At 36.1% G+C, this 19,785-nt stretch overlaps 1 protein-coding gene across 3 annotated transcripts in view; it reads left to right on the top strand.

Annotated features, from left to right (window-relative positions):
- The window catches only part of SKIL (SKI like proto-oncogene), a 34,779-nt gene extending 14,994 nt beyond the window's left edge, over positions 1 to 19,785 (top strand). For all 3 annotated transcript variants that reach the window (XM_039489440.1, XM_039489442.1, XM_039489441.1), the window contains exons 5-8: positions 1,450 to 1,688; positions 1,929 to 2,170; positions 7,238 to 7,462; positions 14,333 to 19,785. In XM_039489440.1, coding sequence (XP_039345374.1) covers positions 1,450 to 1,688; positions 1,929 to 2,170; positions 7,238 to 7,462; positions 14,333 to 14,494 — 868 coding nt within the window. In that variant the 3' untranslated portion in view covers positions 14,495 to 19,785. The remainder of the gene's footprint in view (positions 1 to 1,449; positions 1,689 to 1,928; positions 2,171 to 7,237; positions 7,463 to 14,332) is intronic.

The raw sequence follows: 19,785 nt of genomic DNA, 5'->3' as shown, positions 1-19,785 counted from the left end.
TATGTCAACATGCACATACATGATGCTGCTTGTCTGACTTCTTCTGTGGTTTCTATAACTCTGGCTTTTGTCAGTCTACTTTCTGGTGATATGCTGGATGGACAGGAAGATGTTGCCACCTCATGTTGTTGCAGAATTAGGATGGTTGCTAGAACTCAACAGAGGCTAGGAACCCCTCCCACACTCCAAACCCCTCAGCCCCACCCTTGCCACACATCACCTCCATATTGGTGCACATAACAAAATTCATTCTGCACATGGATGTAAAAAATTAGAGGGAACATTGCACAAGACCTAATAGTTAAGATTGGTGGGAAGAGGTTTTCTTCTGAACTGAAAATGTAATGTTCATTTAATTATGATTCTTCGAAACTGTATGACTATAATGCTTTCCTTCTGTCTTTTTGCTGTCATCCAAGATGTGAATTCTTTCTGTGAAAAAATATATTTGCTGTGTGACTGATGTATTGGTGATTAAATATACATTTATTTTTGGTACTGAATGAAGTAGGTTGGGAGATTCCAGCAGTGCATTGTACATAAATCTGGCTCTCAAAAATAATTTTCAGAGAAGAAATGACCCTTTTAACATCCCACTTAGTTAAGGAATATGATTAATCTCAGAGTGCAACTGCTGATTTCACCTTGGTAATTTTCTTTAACAACTTATTACAGTGATGTACTGTTAATGAAAGAGTTGTAAGAGTTCTAAGGTGTCTTGTAACAATCTAGAGACTCTGAACTCAGTTTTTAAAAGAAGAATCTTTAATGGGATTTCCATATCCAACATTTGAATCCTCAGATTAATACTTGAGAAACCAAAATGATTATTTAACATGCATAAGTGCCTTTATATTTTTAATTTTATTTTTTGCATCCAAATGAGGAATTTGTGTCATGTTAAAGCAATCAGTTGAAAATTGGATTGCTCCACTTGATTTGGTTCTGAAGAGCCTAGATTATGTAATCACTGCATAAAGATTCAGTAGATAGCTATGCTTTCTATTATACAAGAACAATTTAAAAAGGGAACATAAGAACAGCCATACTAGGTCAGACCAAGGGTCCATCTAACTCAGTATCCTTTCTTCCGACAGTGGCCAATGCCAGGTGCCCCAGAGGGACTGAACAGAACAAGTGATCTTTTCCTTGTCGCCCATTCCCAGCTTCTGGCAAACAGAGGCTAGGGACACCATCCCTGCCCATCCTGGCTAATAGCCATTGATGGACCTATCCTCCATGAATTTATCTAGTTATTTTTTGAACCCAGTTTATAGTCTTGGCCTTCACAACATCCTCTGACATTCATTTATTTTTTCCTTTGCAATTTTTTAATACTTATAAAACATTTGATATTTGAAATCATCTTAAACATAACTTACTGCTGCTTTAATTCACTTTTGTTAAATCTTAGTTTCTCTTGTTAATTTTGCTATTCTACTCTTTCAGCTATTACCTTTACATGTGTGATAAAGTGGTTGCTCCAAATGTATCCCTTACATTGCAATGTAAAGAAGCTACAAAAACAGCAGTCAAGATTTCAGAAGTAATTAAATCTTTACCTGGACAGTCACAGAAACAAGTCAATAGTGTTAAACACAAAAAAGCTGCCTCATATCCAGAGCTCTCTCTTGAAGAGCAGGAAAAAATCGACTTAAAAACTAGCACAGAACTGCATAAAAGTGTGGGTGAGTAGATAATGAAATTTGAAACTTGCTTTCATGTTCTTTCAGTTTTTATACCCAATAATATTTATTTTAGTAAAGATCAAAGGTAAGCCAATTTTGTAATTTTCATATATTACTGCATTCTTTTTCTACATTCTTATGCATTTTACATAATCTTATAGGTTGCTTTGTATTTTTGCAATCTGGAATTTCAACAAACAAATTTCCACAAGTGTTTTGCTACCTTTTTGTCTTTTAAAGATCCACCTATGTCAACTAATTCTACAAGACAAGGGAAATCTGAACATGCCACTTCCAAAGCCACTGCAGAATCTAACCAGGTTGAAATAGGCAATGGTGCACAAACCTCATCCCCAACTACTATCAAGGACATCAGTTGTGAAGATGACAAGGGAAGAATCATGGAGGAAGTAATGAAAACCTACCTTAAACAGCAAGAAAAACTGAATACTATTTTGCAAAAGAAGCAGCAGCTTCAAATGGTATGGTACCAACCTTTGATTTTATTACCAGAAAACTGTTGTTCCTGTTAGCTTCTTGGTCCTAGAATCAGTACTACTATTAAAAATAAAGCACAAGTGATATTTCATATTAGGAACCTGACATTCACTATATTGTCTTTCTAATGTAAGTTATGTTAAAATTTTCAGTATAAGCTATAAAACCATTTTTAATGGATTTTACCGAGTTTCAGATCTTGGTACATGTGTATTGCCAAGATCACCGCTTGGGAGAAAAAAAATCCATGTGCTTCACTTTCTAATTAATTTTTGGTGCTTAGATATTTCTTTCAATGTGCATTACATATTTTAATAGAATTCTTTAAGTATAATTGTAAAAATCCATTTTTTAACTAAAATAGTCCATAGGTCCTATATGGTGTTAATTTGTATGTTTGGAGGCTAAATACTCAACTAGTATATGACCTTAATAATTGAAGTATAGCTTAATAGCTGACTGTATTCAAACCCTGTGTTTTTTCTATCACATGCCAGGTAGTTTAAGATCTTGCTGCTGTTTGAACCATTACCGGAATAGAAACTTCCTTCCTTTGTCTAATACTGTTTCACTAGCAGTTGACATCATTTACTCTACATTTAACTATTTCAAATGAGCAGCAAGTTGCTAGCTACTTGAACAATAAGTATTTGACTCAGTTTTAAATAAAATTTAAGATCACCTCTCACATACTGTCAGATCATGTCTTAGGCTTTTAACCTATTCAGTAAAATTAACAAAAGGGAAGAATTCTTAATGAATAAAACTATACTTTGAGTTTATATCTGTGGTAGAAAAATTGAGGAGGTTTGGTCACTAGAAAAATCTCAACCTTCTACTAGCTATCATTGGCATTTAGGATTGACAGATAACAAAAGCTTTGCCTTTTATCTTTGTGTGTGGTACAATATGGTACACTTACTTTTGAAATAATGTAGCAATGCTGCATTCATTGATAGCTAAGATTTAATTCAGCAATAATAAAATGTCATTTCCAGAGAAGTGTAATATATTTTTAAAACACAGTTCAGGTACTGTACTTAAATTTCTTTTTTACAGGATATTTCTGTTGTTAACTAGAATTAAACAGCATTGGCATTACAAAAATAGTTACCTAATATTCCTGCTAAAGTTGTATTCACACAATTTTTATGCATGCATACTACATTTGTATACCAAATTTTACTCTAGGCCTTATGTACGTGAAAATATAATTTAATAGTAAATGAGGCTGAAATTCAGCCCACTGCAGAGGTTAAGGGCTTGCATGGTGCCCAAGGCTTTGTGCAGGCCCTCTGCAGTGGGGTGAATTTCATGCTTATTTAGTTTAGTATGAAATAAAGTTTTTTTTGTTTGTTTATACCTGAAATTTGCATCTACATATGCACAAGGACCTTTGCTCTACTTGAGTCCCTCTTAAACCCTGCGATAAAGTTTAGCACTGTCAATGGTATATAGGTCCTGTTGACACTGTGGTAATCTTTACTCTGAATGAATAAATATTAGCACTGATCCTGCAACTGGTTCAGTGTGGGCAGATCGGTGTTCCTACACAGAGTAAATTGCAAGATCTGGACTTAAGTAACTTCACTGTGTTAACTCTCCAGTTCAGTTAGCAGGTAAATATATACTCCACAGCCATCTTCACAGAATGACAGATTAAGACCACAAAGGACCTTTATGATCACTTAGTCTGACAAAACATTGAACTTCACCCAGTAATTCCTGCCTTAAAGCCAATGATTTATGGCTGAACTAGACCATCTCTTTTAAGAAAACATCAAATCTTGATTTAAAGACTTAATGTAACGGAGAAAGCACACATTTGATAAGATGTTCCAATGGTTAAGTACTTTCATTGGTTTTTCCTTAAAAGTGCATTATTTCCAGTTTGAACTTTTCTAGCTTGAACTTCTGGACTTTGGAACTTGTTAGGCCTTTGCCTGCTAGATTACAGAGCCCACTAGTACCAGGAGTCTTCTCCCTTTGTGTAGGAACTTACAGACTGTGATCAAGTAGCCTCTTAACCCCTACTTCAGTAAAATAGATTGAGCTCTTTAAGAGATCGAGTCTCCCTCTGTAAAGCATGTCCGCCAAACCTTAAATTACTCTTGTAGCAATTCTCGGAACTTTTTTCAATTTTCAACGTCATCTCGAGGTGTGAACATCAAAACTGAACACACTGTTCAGCAGTAGTGCCACCCAGGCCGTATGAAGAGATAATGACATCTTTTAATTTCTATTTGAGATTCCTCTTTATACAGTCAAAAGGATTTTGTTAGCCTTTTACCAATGCATAACAATCGAAGCTCATGTCACTTAGTTATCTATCCTGACCCCTAAATCCTTTTCAGTGTCACTGCTTTCCAGGATACAGTCCCCCCCATCCAGTAAATATGGCCTACATTCTTCCATCCTGGATGTAAGATCTTGCATTTGGCTGTATTAAAACTCAAGTTGTCTGTTGTGCCTAGAATACCAAGTGATCTAGAGCAGTGCTTCTCAAAGTCAGGCCGCTGCTTGTTCAGGGAAAGCCCCTGGTGGTCCGGGCCAGTTTGTTTACCTGCCGCATGCGCAGGTTCAGCCAATCGTGGCTTCCACTGGCCATTGTTCGCTACTCCAGGCCAATAAGGACTGTGGGAAGGGCGGCCAGCACAACCCTCGGCCCGCGCAGCTTCCCGCAGCCCCCATTGGCCTGGGACAGCAAACTGCGTCCAGTGGGAGTTGCGATCGGCTGAACCTGCGGACATGGCAGGTAAACAAACCAGCCCAGACCGCCAGGGGCTTTCCCTGAACAAACAGCGGACTGGCTTTGAGAAGCACTGATCTAGAGTGTTCTGTATAAATGATGTCATTATTTCCACTCCACTAATCTTTGTGCCATTTGCAAATTCTATCAGCAGTGATTTTATCTTTCTTCCAGATCCTTAACAAAAATATATACTGAAAAGTATAGTGCTAAATATTAATCCCTGTAGAACCCTAGTAAAAACATGCCACTCATTGATGATTTCCTACTAACAATTGTGTTTTGACATGTCAGCCAGTTTTTAATCCATTTAATATGTGCTATAGTGATTTTTATAATGCTTGTTTTTTAATTAGAATGTTTGTTAATTTTAATCTTGATTTTCTTCTTCAGCACCAAGAGTTAAAAAATAAAAATTTGTCAAAAACTATTGAATAGTGTTTCAAACCCCAGTAGGGTTCAATCACTTCTCAGTAGGCAAGTCTCTCTTTTCAGGTGGATTGAGCACGGAATTCAGCAAAGGATTGAGTTGCTCTAGGTCATTGTTCATCTGTTATGATTTTGTTCTAGATTTTTGTGAAATTTATTCCAGGATTATTCATTTGTGGCTAAAAACATTGCAATTGATTGTCCTGGGCCCCTCTTTGGCCTATATATGTTCTGCTCCTTTGTGCTCCAAACCATCAACTTTTCTGTTTAGTTGGTTGTGGTTTGGCTGATCCCACAAGGTTTTTTTACCACCAAATGATAGCTTTTGAAATATTGACTCTGATTCCATGCACCACAATATAGTTTTTCACCAGTCCTTCCCTCTAGTGCCACAGTTTGGTAAATGTTTGATTTTTATAATGGGCACCAGCACCAGGTACAAGACTTGTTTCAGAGTTGCAGGGAAATTTGATGGTTCAATGTCTAGGGCACCAGACTTGGAGTCAGGAGGTTTGGGTTCTGTCGTAAGCTCTTTCACTGTCTCACTGTGACCTTGTGCAAGTCAGTTTACTTTTCCATATTTCAGTTTTTATATCTGTAAAATGGAGAAAAATGATGGTTATCTACCTTTGTAAAGTGTGTTGAGATCTGTGGATGAAAGATGTTATGTGTTGGTATTTAAACAAAAATAAACTTTTGTGAAAGTATAAATATTATCTTCCTCTTTGGTTCCATGTAGTACTTAAGTTTTCAGTTAACTACTTCTGCCAGCTTCAAATATGTTTATATTTACTGTTTAGGCTGCTTACAAAGATTTTCCTTTTATAGTAACTTTCTAACTAAATATTCCAGCTAGGTTTGTCTGTTTTTCCCCTTGCAGCAGAAAAATATCTCTCCCCTTGAAAGTATATTGTCATCACCAGTTTGGCTGTGCTTCTTTGTTAAACTCAAATCAAGGAAAAAATAATTTAAATACAGAAGATTTCTTTCCCTTCTATTTGTGGTAGCAGAGACCTCTGCAGCTCTCCATAGCTAGCCTTAAAACCCTCTCTTCCATAGATACTTATCAGAGAAATTGTAGTACAGGAACTGAATTGAAGAAAAAGCTAAATATAATTATTGTAAGCTCTAATCACAAACTAAAGTCTGTACACTTGAGGCCCCAAAGCAAGATGCCACTTGCATCAGATTGGTCATATCTTCACAGTGTGATTCTCTCTCTTTCATGCATGCTTTGCATGTATTCATGTCAGTTGATCGTTGTCTTTGTTTCATGTGTTCTTTGACCAGCAATAAAGTAGTTAGTTCCATTTTAACATTGGTATAATTAACTTTAGAATCAACACAACTGAGGTAAAATGGGATAACTCATGCCTCCCAGATCTGCTATTTCAGGCTGCCTGCAGACTCTGGTATATATCACTAGTTTGATTACACCTCGTTCAGAGACTTAGCTTTCATTTAAAAAAATATTAAAACTACAGAGGAAAAGATGGCAATATCCAGAAAAAATACTGACTTGCTAAGCTGCCACAAGCCAGCCCATTTTGATCTCTGCATTTTCATATCAAAGAACAAATGTAATCTTATTATTATTTTAATTGGTTTACAAAATGAAATGGCTGCTCACATAGGTTCACTTTTGTGACCTGTGAGTTGGTTTCTGGAAGCTCTGGATGTTTGACAATACCACTTTGTTATATTGCATAATTACTACAGAATTCAACACTCCTATTTACAGAGCAGCAAAGTGGACAATCTGTTTGTTTCTCCTCAGTATTTCCAGATACCCATTTAAATTAATAGAAACACAGATTTTGATTGTAGTGATTTTAGAATCACTCTGTGTATAATCCTCATCGTTTCTTGACAGGAAGTGGAAATGTTAAGTAACTCTAAAGTTATGAAGGAACTAACTGAGGAGCAGCAGAATTTACAGAAGGAACTTGAATCTTTGCAAACTGAGCATGCTCAAAGAATGGAAGAATTTTATGTTGAGCAGAGAGACTTGGAGAAAAAACTGGAACAAGTGATGAGGCAAAAGTGTACCTGTGACTCCAATTTAGAAAAGGACAAAGAAGCTGAATATGCAGCACAGGTAAGGAGAAAAAATATTGTTTAAAATCTTGTGTTTTGTCCAGCACCACCTAGTTAATTATGAAATTGCCAAGTAAAATGAACTGTACTAGGCTGTTGCCAGCTCAGCTTTTAAACTTTATGATGAAGTGTGTTACCTGTACCACTACCAGCTTTCATCATCTTCTTTGGCCTTTTCCCTCTTGTTCACCTAATGGCAACATAGCTCATGGAGATAGGACACCTCTGTACATGCCTGTTGACCAATGTTGAAGGGGACATAGGGTACAGAAACTCTTTACCTGTCAGTATCTCTCCTTAGAGGTTATGCAGTTCTCTTCTTTTTGGGGATGCCTGCATTAAACCATACCACAGTAATTTAATAAAAACAAGACTTTTTAACAATGAGGAGAAAATGCAGTTAAAACAAAAATGGTTTGCTTAATACATTTAGATTTGCACTTGTAAGCTAAACAAAATAAAATATTCTCATTTTTAGTTGTAGAGAAAAAAAGAATGCTTATATTTCTTGAAAGCAGCCACACTTTGGTTAGACCAGGGGTAGGCAACCTATGGCACGGGTTTCGAAGGTGGCACACAAGCTGATTTTCAGGGGCACTCACACTGCCTGGGTCTTGGCCACTGGTCAAGGGGCTCTGCATTTTAATTTAATTTTAAATGAAGCTTCTTAAACTTTTTAAATACCTTATTTACTTTACATACAACAATAGTTTAGTTATATATTATAGACTTATAGAAAGAGACCTTCTAAAAATGTTAAAATGTATTATTGGCACGCGAAACCTTAAATCAGAGTGAATAAATGAAGACTCGGCACACCACTTCTGAAAGGTTGCCGACCCCGGGTTAGACTGACAGCTTCCCTTGGTGTCAGAGTCCGCTACAGTATCAGGTGAGGCCACCTCTACTTTTCATAGAAGCATTTGATTAAGAGTCCTCTTGGAGAGGAAGGCCACAGTCTGGGTTCCTCATCCCATGATTGTCTACCGATTCATTACCTCTGGAAGTTCGCCCAGCTTTCCTGTCTCCAATGTTGCTATGTCAAAAGCTGTGGTGACTTTCACCTCTTTAGACTAAGAGTCCTGTAGCACCTTATATACTAACTGACATTTTGGAACATGAGCTTTCATGGGTGAATACCCACTTCGTATTCACCCACAAAAGCTCATGCTCCGAAACGTCTATTAGTCTATAAGGTGCCACAGGACTCTTGGCTGCTTTTACAGATGCAGACTAACACGGCTACCCCTCTGATTCTTTAGACTAAATAACTTTTAATCTATATCATTGTTCTTTTCTATAGGAGCTAGCAGCTGTCATCCTGCTAGATACATCAGCAGGTAGCATGGATTCTGACTCTTCTAAATATTTTGTTTATTAATTTTGCTTACCATGAAACTTGAATTATTTCAGGTCTCAGTCCTTCTGTCATAGAGATCTAGTCATCCTAATTATTTAAAAACCAATTCTAAACGGCCAAATCAATAAGCTTTGTGATCAACTCATCAACAAAATTATATTTTCCTTTCTATACTAAAAGTACCACAAGATGAAAAGCAGCTACTGGCTTGTCACAGAGTCCCCGGGCGATGCTCTGGAACTGCTCCCTACGAAGCCAGTCAGGACTCTGGTGAATTCTCTTCTCTGTGAGCAGACTGTCTTCAGAGCAAGAAGCTCACATGGCTTCACCTTCCTGGGTCTGACCTTGGAGCATTTAGCATCCTCTGCCCCTCCGTGCGCTTCCCACAGCAAGTCTGCCCAGGCGGGGTCCTGGGGAAGCCAGAGGGTCCTGCACACACCCCCACTTCGCAGTCAGACGTGACTCTTAGCCAGCCAGTAAAACAGAGGTTTATTAGATGACAGGAACACGGTCTAAAACAGAGCTTGTAGGTACAGAGAACAGGACCCCTCAGCCAGGTCTATTTTGAGGGGCAGTGAGCCAGACAATCACGTCTGCACTTCACTCCACAGTCCCCAGCCAGCTCCAAACTGATTCACCCTCCAGCCCCTCCTCCTCTGGGCTTTGTCCCTTTCCCGGGCCAGGAGGTCACCTGATTCCTTTGTTCTCCAACACCTTTAGCTATCTCCTTGCAGGGGGTAAGGGCCCAGGCCATTAGTTGCCAGGAGACAATGTGTCGGCCATTTAGGTGCACTGGCCCTTTGCTCTGCAACAATTACACCCCCTTATCCCACCATTTAGCGACTTAAGAAATGCATAGGGGAAACTGAGGCATCCCTACAGTATTCAGAGGAAACATTGAGAACAGTCCCACTTCATCACATGGCTGAATGAAGAAGTATTTGGTTTAGGATCAGAAATCCTTTCTGTTGACCTTAATTTCATGACATTCTGCTCAGTAGGATTCCTAACCTCTGCTGTCAGAAATAATCCTTTCTATGTGTAGTCCGATTTACTAAACATCTGGTACAAGCCCCATTACTGCAGACAACAGCATATTCTGTTTTATGAAGATAATTGTGTTCAATATGTTTTTTGTATAGTGTACATTCTTTGGAGGGCACAAGCAGTAAATTATTCTCCAAAGGGTTTTTTTAAAAGTTAGATTTATGAGGCTAAACACATTTCTTTCATATAAACTTCCAGTTGTTTAGCTGTGTGGTTCAACTGGACAGTATAGCTTATTCAAGCGTTTTTCTCTAATTATTTCTATGTTAGTAGCAATTGATTTTGGCCATACCTGTCAGCATCAATCACAGCCACACCTGAGTGAAATATGATTCTTTTGAACAGTAATTTCTTCAGAGGCTGGATGTAGCATTCCAGAGATCCTGAGTTCACTGTTTTTATCATAGAAAGTATCTGCAGGCTCTGCTCTCTACCTCTGAGAACTTTAAATTGTGAGAAATGCCCCTCTGCTGGGATGCCAAGAAAAAGCGGAATTCAGAGCTAAACTGGATCACTGTTCTTCCTGCTAGACCAGCCTGAGGGTGTTATGGGTGCAAGTCCCTTCTTCCTGGCTCCCTCAGTGAGTGTAGCAAAATAGTCTAGTCTAATCTGCCATTTTACCACACTTGCCACCAGTTCCCTACAAAGTACGGTGGAGCAGTTTAGCCAGTATCACTAGCCTGCCAATGGATCCTTCTAAATGGCTGGAATCCTGCAAGAAAGTGCAATCAGAGGCTCTCTTCCTGGCTCCTGCACTGCATACATCACAGTGTCATTATGCATATTATTTCATTGCACCTGTTACCTGCTCTCCACAGAAGCACAGTAGTAGAGTCAAGGAGTCCATGCTAAGAGCCTGCCACTGTCAAAGGACCATCTAATTGGCCTCGATCATGAAGAAAGAGGTCAGTACTAAAGGGGAAAGTGCCCCAAATGTGGCATGGTTCTAAATTCAAAGCAACTGGGTCTAGCTGTGCCTGGCACACTTCAGAAAAAGTAGAAAATGCTTACGCTTGTGTAAATGCCCAGCTATCTGAATCTCCTACTTTGCTAATCCTGTTCTCCTTTATCCCTCCAAGACATTTGAGTCTGGGTGGGCTACCCACAGCTGTAGAGGTAGATGAGTTCTCCAGATTTCATTAGGCCCTTTTGCTATAGATAAATTATTGGATTATCAATATACATGAGTCAAATAGGGAGCTGGAGTATAACTGTCATCACTGTTTAAGGTACCCCTCTGAGCAACTTGGCTGAGCTCCCACAAAAAAAAAAAAAAAATCAGCAGGCTTCTCCAGTTTCCACTTCTCTCCTAAAAAGAGTTTTGTGGAAGGAGAGGAATGGAGGGGAGGAAAAATCTAGACTAAGATACCTTGATCGTTCCTCTGGGGGGAAGGAGTTTGAATGTAAGAGACACTCTAACCAAAACCCAAATGAATGTTATATTTATATTACAATTCTCTACTAGATGGCTTCAGTATTTGATTTATTTCTCTCATTTCTCCTCTTTGTTTTTACTGCATTAGGCTTAATGTCACTTTTCAAAAATGCATCCATATCTGCTGTTCCCACCACCTTCTTAAAAAATGAATGGGGAGACTTAGGGATAAATTAGTTCAGTTCAGAGATCTTTTCAAACCAGTTTAGACTCATTAGGACACAGTGGATACGTTTTCCTTTGTTCTTAAAATGTGAGCTCTTAGAGCCACCATCCGGCCAAAATTATGGTGTAAATGCTTGGTGTATGTGTTTGTACAATTTTTATATGTACCTATGGATACTAAAGAGCTGCTTCAGACAGTTCTAGTTTTACAGGCACTTGGCTGTGAGTGCTGTAGTTTTACATAGTCTCAGCAGGGCAGTCTTATTTGCTTCAGATATATTCCCTGTACTACTAGAAACAGAAGAAATTTTAAAACATACTACATGTAAAGGTAATTTAATTCCAAGCCTTTAAAAAGCTGATTGGAAAATCATCTGGAAAATCCCTTGGGAACCTATAGGAATCCTCCAAACATCATAATTTGTTTCCAGAGTGTTGGTCTGGTATGTATATAAAACCCCTACATAGGAATTAGACATACTCCAGTGGCTGAAATGGATAATGAAACATTCACCCTTTTAATGGTCCTTGAACCAGTGGGGCAAACTTGTACATTTTTTTCTCCTTCTGAGTTGGTTCCACCTCTGAGAGACATACTATAGAAATTATATTAAAAAGTGGTACTTCGTGGAAATTCAAGTGGTTTCTCCTCTTTTCTACTTTTTTGTCTTGTATATTAGCTGAGTTGCTTTTATATATAAATCTTTCCTTATCCAAGATCTTTAAGACATGCTGAACTGAATTTTCAGAAGTGACTGATGATTTTGGGTGCCTTAAAATTTGGATGCCTAACTTGCAATATCTTAAAGGAGCCTGATTTTCAGAGGATGGGTGTTTAGCATTTTCTGATAATCAGGCTCCTTAAGGTATCTCAGGTTAGGTATCCATAAGTTAGAGCCCTGTATAAATCACATTTTTTTAAAATAGTGAATTCACAACAGTGTGAATGGCAAAGTATTGAATTTCCCAGAGTTTGCATTAAATGAGTTTTACAAATACATTTAGTCAGTTTTAAGGATAGAATTAATTTTACAAGTGAGTTTAATCAATTGATTCTGTCCCTGAAATTGACTAAATTTAGTTGTGAAACTCATCCTTGAAATTGACTAATATTCACAATTTGGGGGAATTTTTACAGTTTCTGTGCTCTGTGAAATCGTGATTTATGCAGGGCCCTACCTGCATAAATTATCAGTAGTAATTTTTGATAATTTAGGCCATTAGCCACAATCCCTTTACTGATGTTGGTGCATCATTAGTCTCTCAAAACAATATTTCTTCATCTTCTTCCACATCACCCATTGTACATGGAACACTATTCCTTAGCAGATGGGGAAAAAAGGCCTTCAAAGATCACCAATTACTAACTCTTTGGAAAACTGAAAACAATGCAAAAATGTCATGTTTTTGTCAAAATGTTCCAACCAGCTCTAACAGATCACCTCCTCAAGCTATCAGATCAACAAAATTTTCATCAGTGTCATTGCCAGAAATGAACGAAGAATTCTATGAGAGAACTTGTAGCTTGGCATTATCATATCATTTGCATAACTGGTCATCAGGTTCTTCAGTTTAACTTCAACATTAAGTAATAAAATATATTGAACATATTGAATTGATTGCTAAGGAGAGAAGTGTGTGTATGCTCATGGCGACCAGGTTAACTTTGGGTATGAGTTTCCAGCATGATCGACATGTGACATTGAAATGATAGCATATAATCCCAAGAGTATAGTGTATACACTAATCAGTTTGCCAAGAATGATTTGGCATGGGGGTCATTGTCTTTGCAACAATAGGTAACTTCATGTAGCAAATTAATTTAAATTCTCTATCGCTCTAGTGAGTTTGAACTATAACTCTGAATTTCTTGGCTTTGGAGTATTTTACAATATATTTTTCACTTAGCATGGCTTTCTTAGTGAAGTAAGCACATTGATTTTATATTATTCAAACTATTTGTGCTATATGTATGCTCATGTTTTAACTTATACATATATATGTAGGTTTCAGAGTGGTAGCCGGGTTAGTCTGTATCAGCAAAAAGAACGAGGAGTACTTGTGGCACCTTAGAGACTAGCAAATTTATTAATTTAAATAGTCTTCTTCTCTTTAGTTTGCAGAGTTCTCTTTGGTTTGAACTAAAGGTAATCATACCTGACCATCCCATCATGTCTTATTCTGGTGACATCCTTAGTTATAGAGGCACATTAATGCCTATGGAATAAAGTAGCATTTTGTCAGGCAAGGCAAATAAACGGAGAGAACAAAAACTATGGAATATGAAAAGCATCTGGTATTGACCACTGGCAGGGACTTAATATCTGATTACATGTACTAATGATATGATGTGGTATGGCAGTTTATATACTAATATGAAAACATATATAAGTACACCGGACCCTCACTAGAATGTGCATCTATATAGCGCGAATTCGCATATAACACGGTCGTGGCCATGGATCCCAAATTTAATTACTTTAATTGCAATTCATTTGAACGTGGTCCTCACGTTAACGCGGTACCGCACATGGATCCCAAATCCTGCGTTCTAGCAAGGGTCTGGTGTATACACAATGTGGGGATCTACTTGTATTGTACCACGGTGGGTATGCATGTATAGTATTACATTGTTTTCATTAAATAGTGTACCAGTACATTGCAACTTTTTGAAAAAGATTCTTTATTTTAAAAAAGGCTATGTGAACTAACCTGAGACACATTGTTCATCTGAAATATTTTTATCTGATACTTACAACATTAATCAGCTGGCTCATTAAATGAATACTTGGCCTTTACAAATATATATGTTAAAATTAGAAAAAGAAAAATTGCTCTCTCCTTTTTTTTAATTATTTGTGCAGTTGGCAGAACTAAGACAGAGACTGGATCATGCAGAGACAGATAGACAAGAGCTCCAAGATGAACTGAGACAAGAACGAGAAGCAAGAGAAAAGTTAGAGATGATGATTAAGGAACTGAAGCTTCAGATTTTGAAATCTTCAAAGAATGGAAAAGGAAAATAGAAGTTGGTAGAGGGAATCTCAGTTGTTTCCTTCAAGCTGGGTTGTTTGTAGTTGAATTGTGCGCAGCTTACCTGTATGATAAGACCAAGTATTTGTAGTTCCCAAAACAAAAACCAAGGTGATGATATATATCTTGATATACATTTTTAGATTTTCTTAACTAATGAAAATCTGCATTTATTTGTACTGGTGTTTTTTCTCAGACAGCTATTAACAATATGAAACCTTTTGTTTTAGAACTATTTCTGCCTATATTTCTAATGCAGGCTTGAGGACTCTGCACCTTTTTAAAGCAGCATTGTATGTTTAAAATATACTGTGGTCATTTTTATTTTGCTACCTATTGCATATCCAGTTATAGAAATATATATTTTTTAATTTTGATCTTTTCAAAACCTAAAATAGAAAAACAGAATTTAGGTTACAGTGAAAAATTCAGTGACAATAAGGGCAGCTTTTCATTTGTAAATTAATGCTGCATGTTGGCACGCTGATAAAAGAAGATTGACCATCAGAAATTTAATAGCCAGAGTTTTTTTCCATAATTTCATCTGTATGAATTTTCAAACAGTTATTTTTAATAGTTGCTATTAAATGTCTATTATCAAAATGGAAGAATTTCAAAATCTAAGTTGTGGTATTCTGTGGGCATTTTGGAGGATGATAACATTATTATGCATTTCAGTGTGAAAAGGAACAACTGAAACGGAATCCTGTGCATTTTAAAGTATAAAAATCTCCTTCCCTCTGCTCCCCTCCCATCTCCCCCCTTTCCTTCCTCCCCCCCCCCCAGCCTTTTCAGGTAACAGCTATTGAAGAAAGTCTTTAAAAAAAAAATTGGGGGCTATATTGTAGAAACCCTGAACATTTGGATTATTAACATTGTTTTGAAAATATTAATGCTCTGGAGAATAACAGTTGTTATCATTCATATGTGTTAGTTACTTTGATATCCAAAAGTGTCTCTTCTCTACAGATTTATTTTAGTATGTAGAAACAGGCCTTATTGACAATTAGGTAATTAGTAAAAAGTTAAAGAAAAAAAGTGAGCTATGACACTTCAAAAGTAATTTTGATACTTTGTATGGTTAAATAACATTGCAAATATTACCATAATCTGCAAAAGTGCTGCATGTTCAACCCATAATATTTAAAAATGGATAGCAGTACAGAATCCCTATATTGGTGTACCTGACATTAATGTTGAAAAATCCTGGTCACAAAGGGTTAGATTTAGAATGCCTTATTATTAGAATCCTGACATATTAAAAGCATTATTACAAAATTGGGTGAAAAAATACAGTCTTTTACTTCTTTCCAAAAAGTTTGAAGGATCTCTAATGACAGACTTTAGTTGTTGATTAGAAATATTTTTAGTAGTTTCATGTTCCATGTTCCATAATCTGAATCCACTGTTAACTAAAATTGTTTTGCTATGGTGTTTGTGTCTTTGTTGTTCTCTCCAGGGTTAAACTAGTGTTAGATAAAACCATGAATAAAAATGTCTGCTTCCATTTTTGTTCTGAGTGAGCTAAAATTAAAAACTTTGCATGCATTTTAATTTTTTCACAATCTATTTAAATGAAATAGGAAATATTGTACAAAGAAAGATTAAGTTGGCATATGTGCCATATACTGCTTGTTCAAGTTGGGAGAGGTAAAATTAAGAATATGTGTTGGACACCCTTTTAGAATTTTAATACATTCTTAATGTCCCATCTACACTGAGGATTAAAGCAGGTTAAATGAAGCAGTTTGAAACATTGTGTCCCTTGCCATTATGGATTACAGAGCACAAATTTTTCTCTCTGGCATCTTTGGATCATTCTTTTAAAAATGGGCATACCTATCTAAACTGGGCAACTCAAGCTATTTAAAGGGGGCTGCGGGGTGGGGACAGAAATTCCTGTTTGCTCCTTATATGCTTTTGTATTCAACGTCATGTCTGTTTGCTTTAAAGACCAAAAAAAAAAAAAAAAGTCTTACTACTGTATACATAGTCAGTACAGCTATGGGAGAGTGAGCTGTGTTCTAGTCTAGTTTACACACCAAAAAAACTGTTGACCACATTCCAACTGCAAAATCCTTATTATTGGATGTTGGCGCCTGAAAGAACACAGCTTGGCTCTCAGGCCTCAGGCTGTGAGTGCTAGTTGACAGCTGGGAAAATACCCTATCTTCTCGTAAACTGAAAATGTTTGATCTGAATGTCATTGAGGCAGTAAAGAATCCCATTATACCATTTTTACTTACTTTTCAGAGCGTATCTTGCACTTCAAACGATGTTGGCTCACATAGTGTAATCACCAGTGTAGATAGGGCCTAAAGGGGTTGTTTAATAGTCTTGAACTAGCTGATTTACCGCAGTATTTCATGTATTAGTAGTTGAATGGGTAGAGTCCTCACTGGATAATTATAGTAGTAGTAATATATTCAGTTTTCACTTTTAGACTCTGTCTACGCTAGGTGATTTCTGCAAAATTTCCCATTATTGTTGCCACTGGTTCAACTTACCAGTGGTAACAACAGTGGGAGTCCAGTGCTACTGTAGGCAGGGCTCCATGGATGTCCCAGCATTGTAAGCACATGCTATCTAACTCTGTTCAAAACCTGTCTATATGACACAGTGTTTAAAATGCTAGTGGCTACAGTCTATACTAGTATTCTCATTACTGTAACCAGAGGTGGAGCTGTGGTAAGTTTTAGCAAAACAATTCCAATTGCAGATAAGGCCTCTTAATTATAAAATAATTGTCTCAAAAAGCCACTTAAAATTGATTAAAATCTTTTAAAAGGTAACTTTGTAAATATACCATTTAATTCTAAATTTACAATATTTTTAAATTACTGTAATCCTCCTACATTGAGTAAAGAAATAATCATTTACATAACATAATTTCCACATGTGTAAACTTAATTTTATACGAATTTTAAGTAATAAAATATATACAAATGTGCCATAGGTTTTGTGTCCATAGTCATTGAAAGATAGTTTCCTAGTACATTGTAAATACTGTATAAGTTCTAGAATAAATAGTTTTATGTTGAGCTGTTTTACTGACTTAGAGTAATTATGATGAATTGCTTATTTGACAATGTATACAGAGACTTAGAATGCCCATTTAGAGAGACTGGTGGCAAAAATTAATCTGTTAATATGAACTTAATCTCTTAGTCTCATGATGCTAATTTTATATATTAATAGTGAAGTTTGTTTTGATTCTAGTTTCTGTGTGTTGGTCTTTTTACACAGGAAGTTTGTTTCCCAGATTTTCCTAATATTAACTTTTTTAGAAAAAAACTAAAATATTCTTAATTTTAAAAGCTTCATTAATGAACCCCTAGAAGCAAAGTTGCCTAGAGCACTTTTGGAAGAAAATAATTAATATTCAACACAAATACCTAGTTTATTAATATACATTTTAATTTAAAGGAAAACTTTCATATACTAGGTGGACTCGACTCTGCAAGAAAAATGTAATGACTTTAGAAGAGTAGTAAATCTTTTGTAATTTTGGAAGCTGTAAAATCACCCAGATTCAAAAGTGCAGCCATTTAACACTAGATAAATAGAGGTTAGCAAAATCTTGAAGTTAATTCAAAGAAACTTTGCTTTACTTTTTGTTATCCTTTAGTTATCCTTTAACTTTAGTATCTGGCTAAATATAGTGGTTATGTTTTACATTCTTGAAGTAATTTTATTCTATATTTAATATATTAATAGCTTAGGTGTAAAATTATTTGTATATAGTAAAGGTAAAATGCAGTTAGCGAAGTAGGCAAAGTTAGAGGGTGTATAAAGCTACTGGTATGTTGGCCTATCAGGCACTGCTCAGGCCCACCTTTTAGAAGTCATGAACAACTTTTTATTCATACATTCTTGGCTTTAGTTTGAAAAAAGCATTAAATTAAATTTGAAAAAATAAATTTTCAATTAACGATAATGATGGGATATGAAATTTTAGAAACATTTTTGTAGGATTAGTTGTGAAGTTGGCCTTGAAATACTTTCATAGTCAGCTTCCTAAAATTTACTTCTTGATAGTAGGGTATATATTTTGACTAGTCAGTAAAAATATTGACTTTGTATTTTTTCCCCTGCACTTAATCCATGTAATTAATCCACATGACAGAACTTTTTATAGTAAGGTAAAGTTAACAAAATACTTTAATACACCTATCTGTAATTCTGTGCTTGCAATGGCTAAGTAATTTTATCTAAGCTGTCAACAATAAAATATTTTAGTACAAAAAGCTGCAGATTTCGGTAATGTTACATTTGTTGCATTTTTAGTATGAGAGGCAGTCATACATTTTCCTTACTGGAATGTTGGTTCTAGTATTTTATGTTTGTTACATTTCTCCTTTAGTTCAAAAGGACAGTCAGTTTTCTGCCTAGTAGTCACTTTTGTGAAAGTAAAGGTCACCAACTTACCAACTGCATGGTACATTTCATGATATGTCTCCATTATTATTAAGGATAGAAATTTTGTTTTCTGTTGTTACTATTTCAGTTGGGAAAACTCTTGAAAAATTGGTGAGTTGAGACATTTCTTCATCAAGCACAGCAAATCAAAAGGTTTTAAAAATAAAGCAAAACACTTGAAAATCAGCTAAATGTAATAAAAATCTATTAAAATATTTTTCTTCAAATGTAGATACCTCACTTGAAAACAAGGAAAGCACAGTTGTACTGTATTTAAAATAATTCTAGGAAACATAAAAGTTTGTCTAAAAATGTTTTGCTGCAGTTATGTTGCCTTCCAGGGTTATAAGGTCTGTGATTGACCAAATCTATTTTTGTGTTTTCATGCTCACTGTTGGAAGTATTTATTGATGCTGACATGGTAGTATAATTAATCTTTCAAATACAAAGAATAACTGATAAAACATTGTAGAATCTATCTCTAATCAAGGCAACAAGTGGAATAACTATTCTGAAATTAGTAAAAGCCTGAGATAAAATGATCAATGCATTCAACAATTTTTAATTTTCTGCCAATGATGTACAGTTTTATGGTTAGCATTGCTGTGGTTGCATTACATGACATGCAAAGCTGTCCTCTACCTCACGTGAGATTAACCAATATTTTATATGGTTTTAGTAAAACAAGATGCATCTATCTGGTCACTTAGTTTACAAATTTTGAATTATATTTATTGAAACATGACATACTGTGCTCTTAGCTTATACCTCAATTGTATTTTGTGCTGTTTTCCATTTTCATGCCTTGTAAATATTCTGTATAGATTGTGCATTCAAATACAAATAAAGAACTGTACTGTCAAAA

Source organism: Mauremys reevesii, linkage group 9 (genome assembly GCF_016161935.1).
Source record: "Mauremys reevesii isolate NIE-2019 linkage group 9, ASM1616193v1, whole genome shotgun sequence".
Lineage (NCBI taxonomy): Eukaryota > Metazoa > Chordata > Testudines > Geoemydidae > Mauremys > Mauremys reevesii.
Note: the sequence above shows the minus strand (reverse complement) of the source record. Positions and strands in the feature narration are given on the sequence as shown.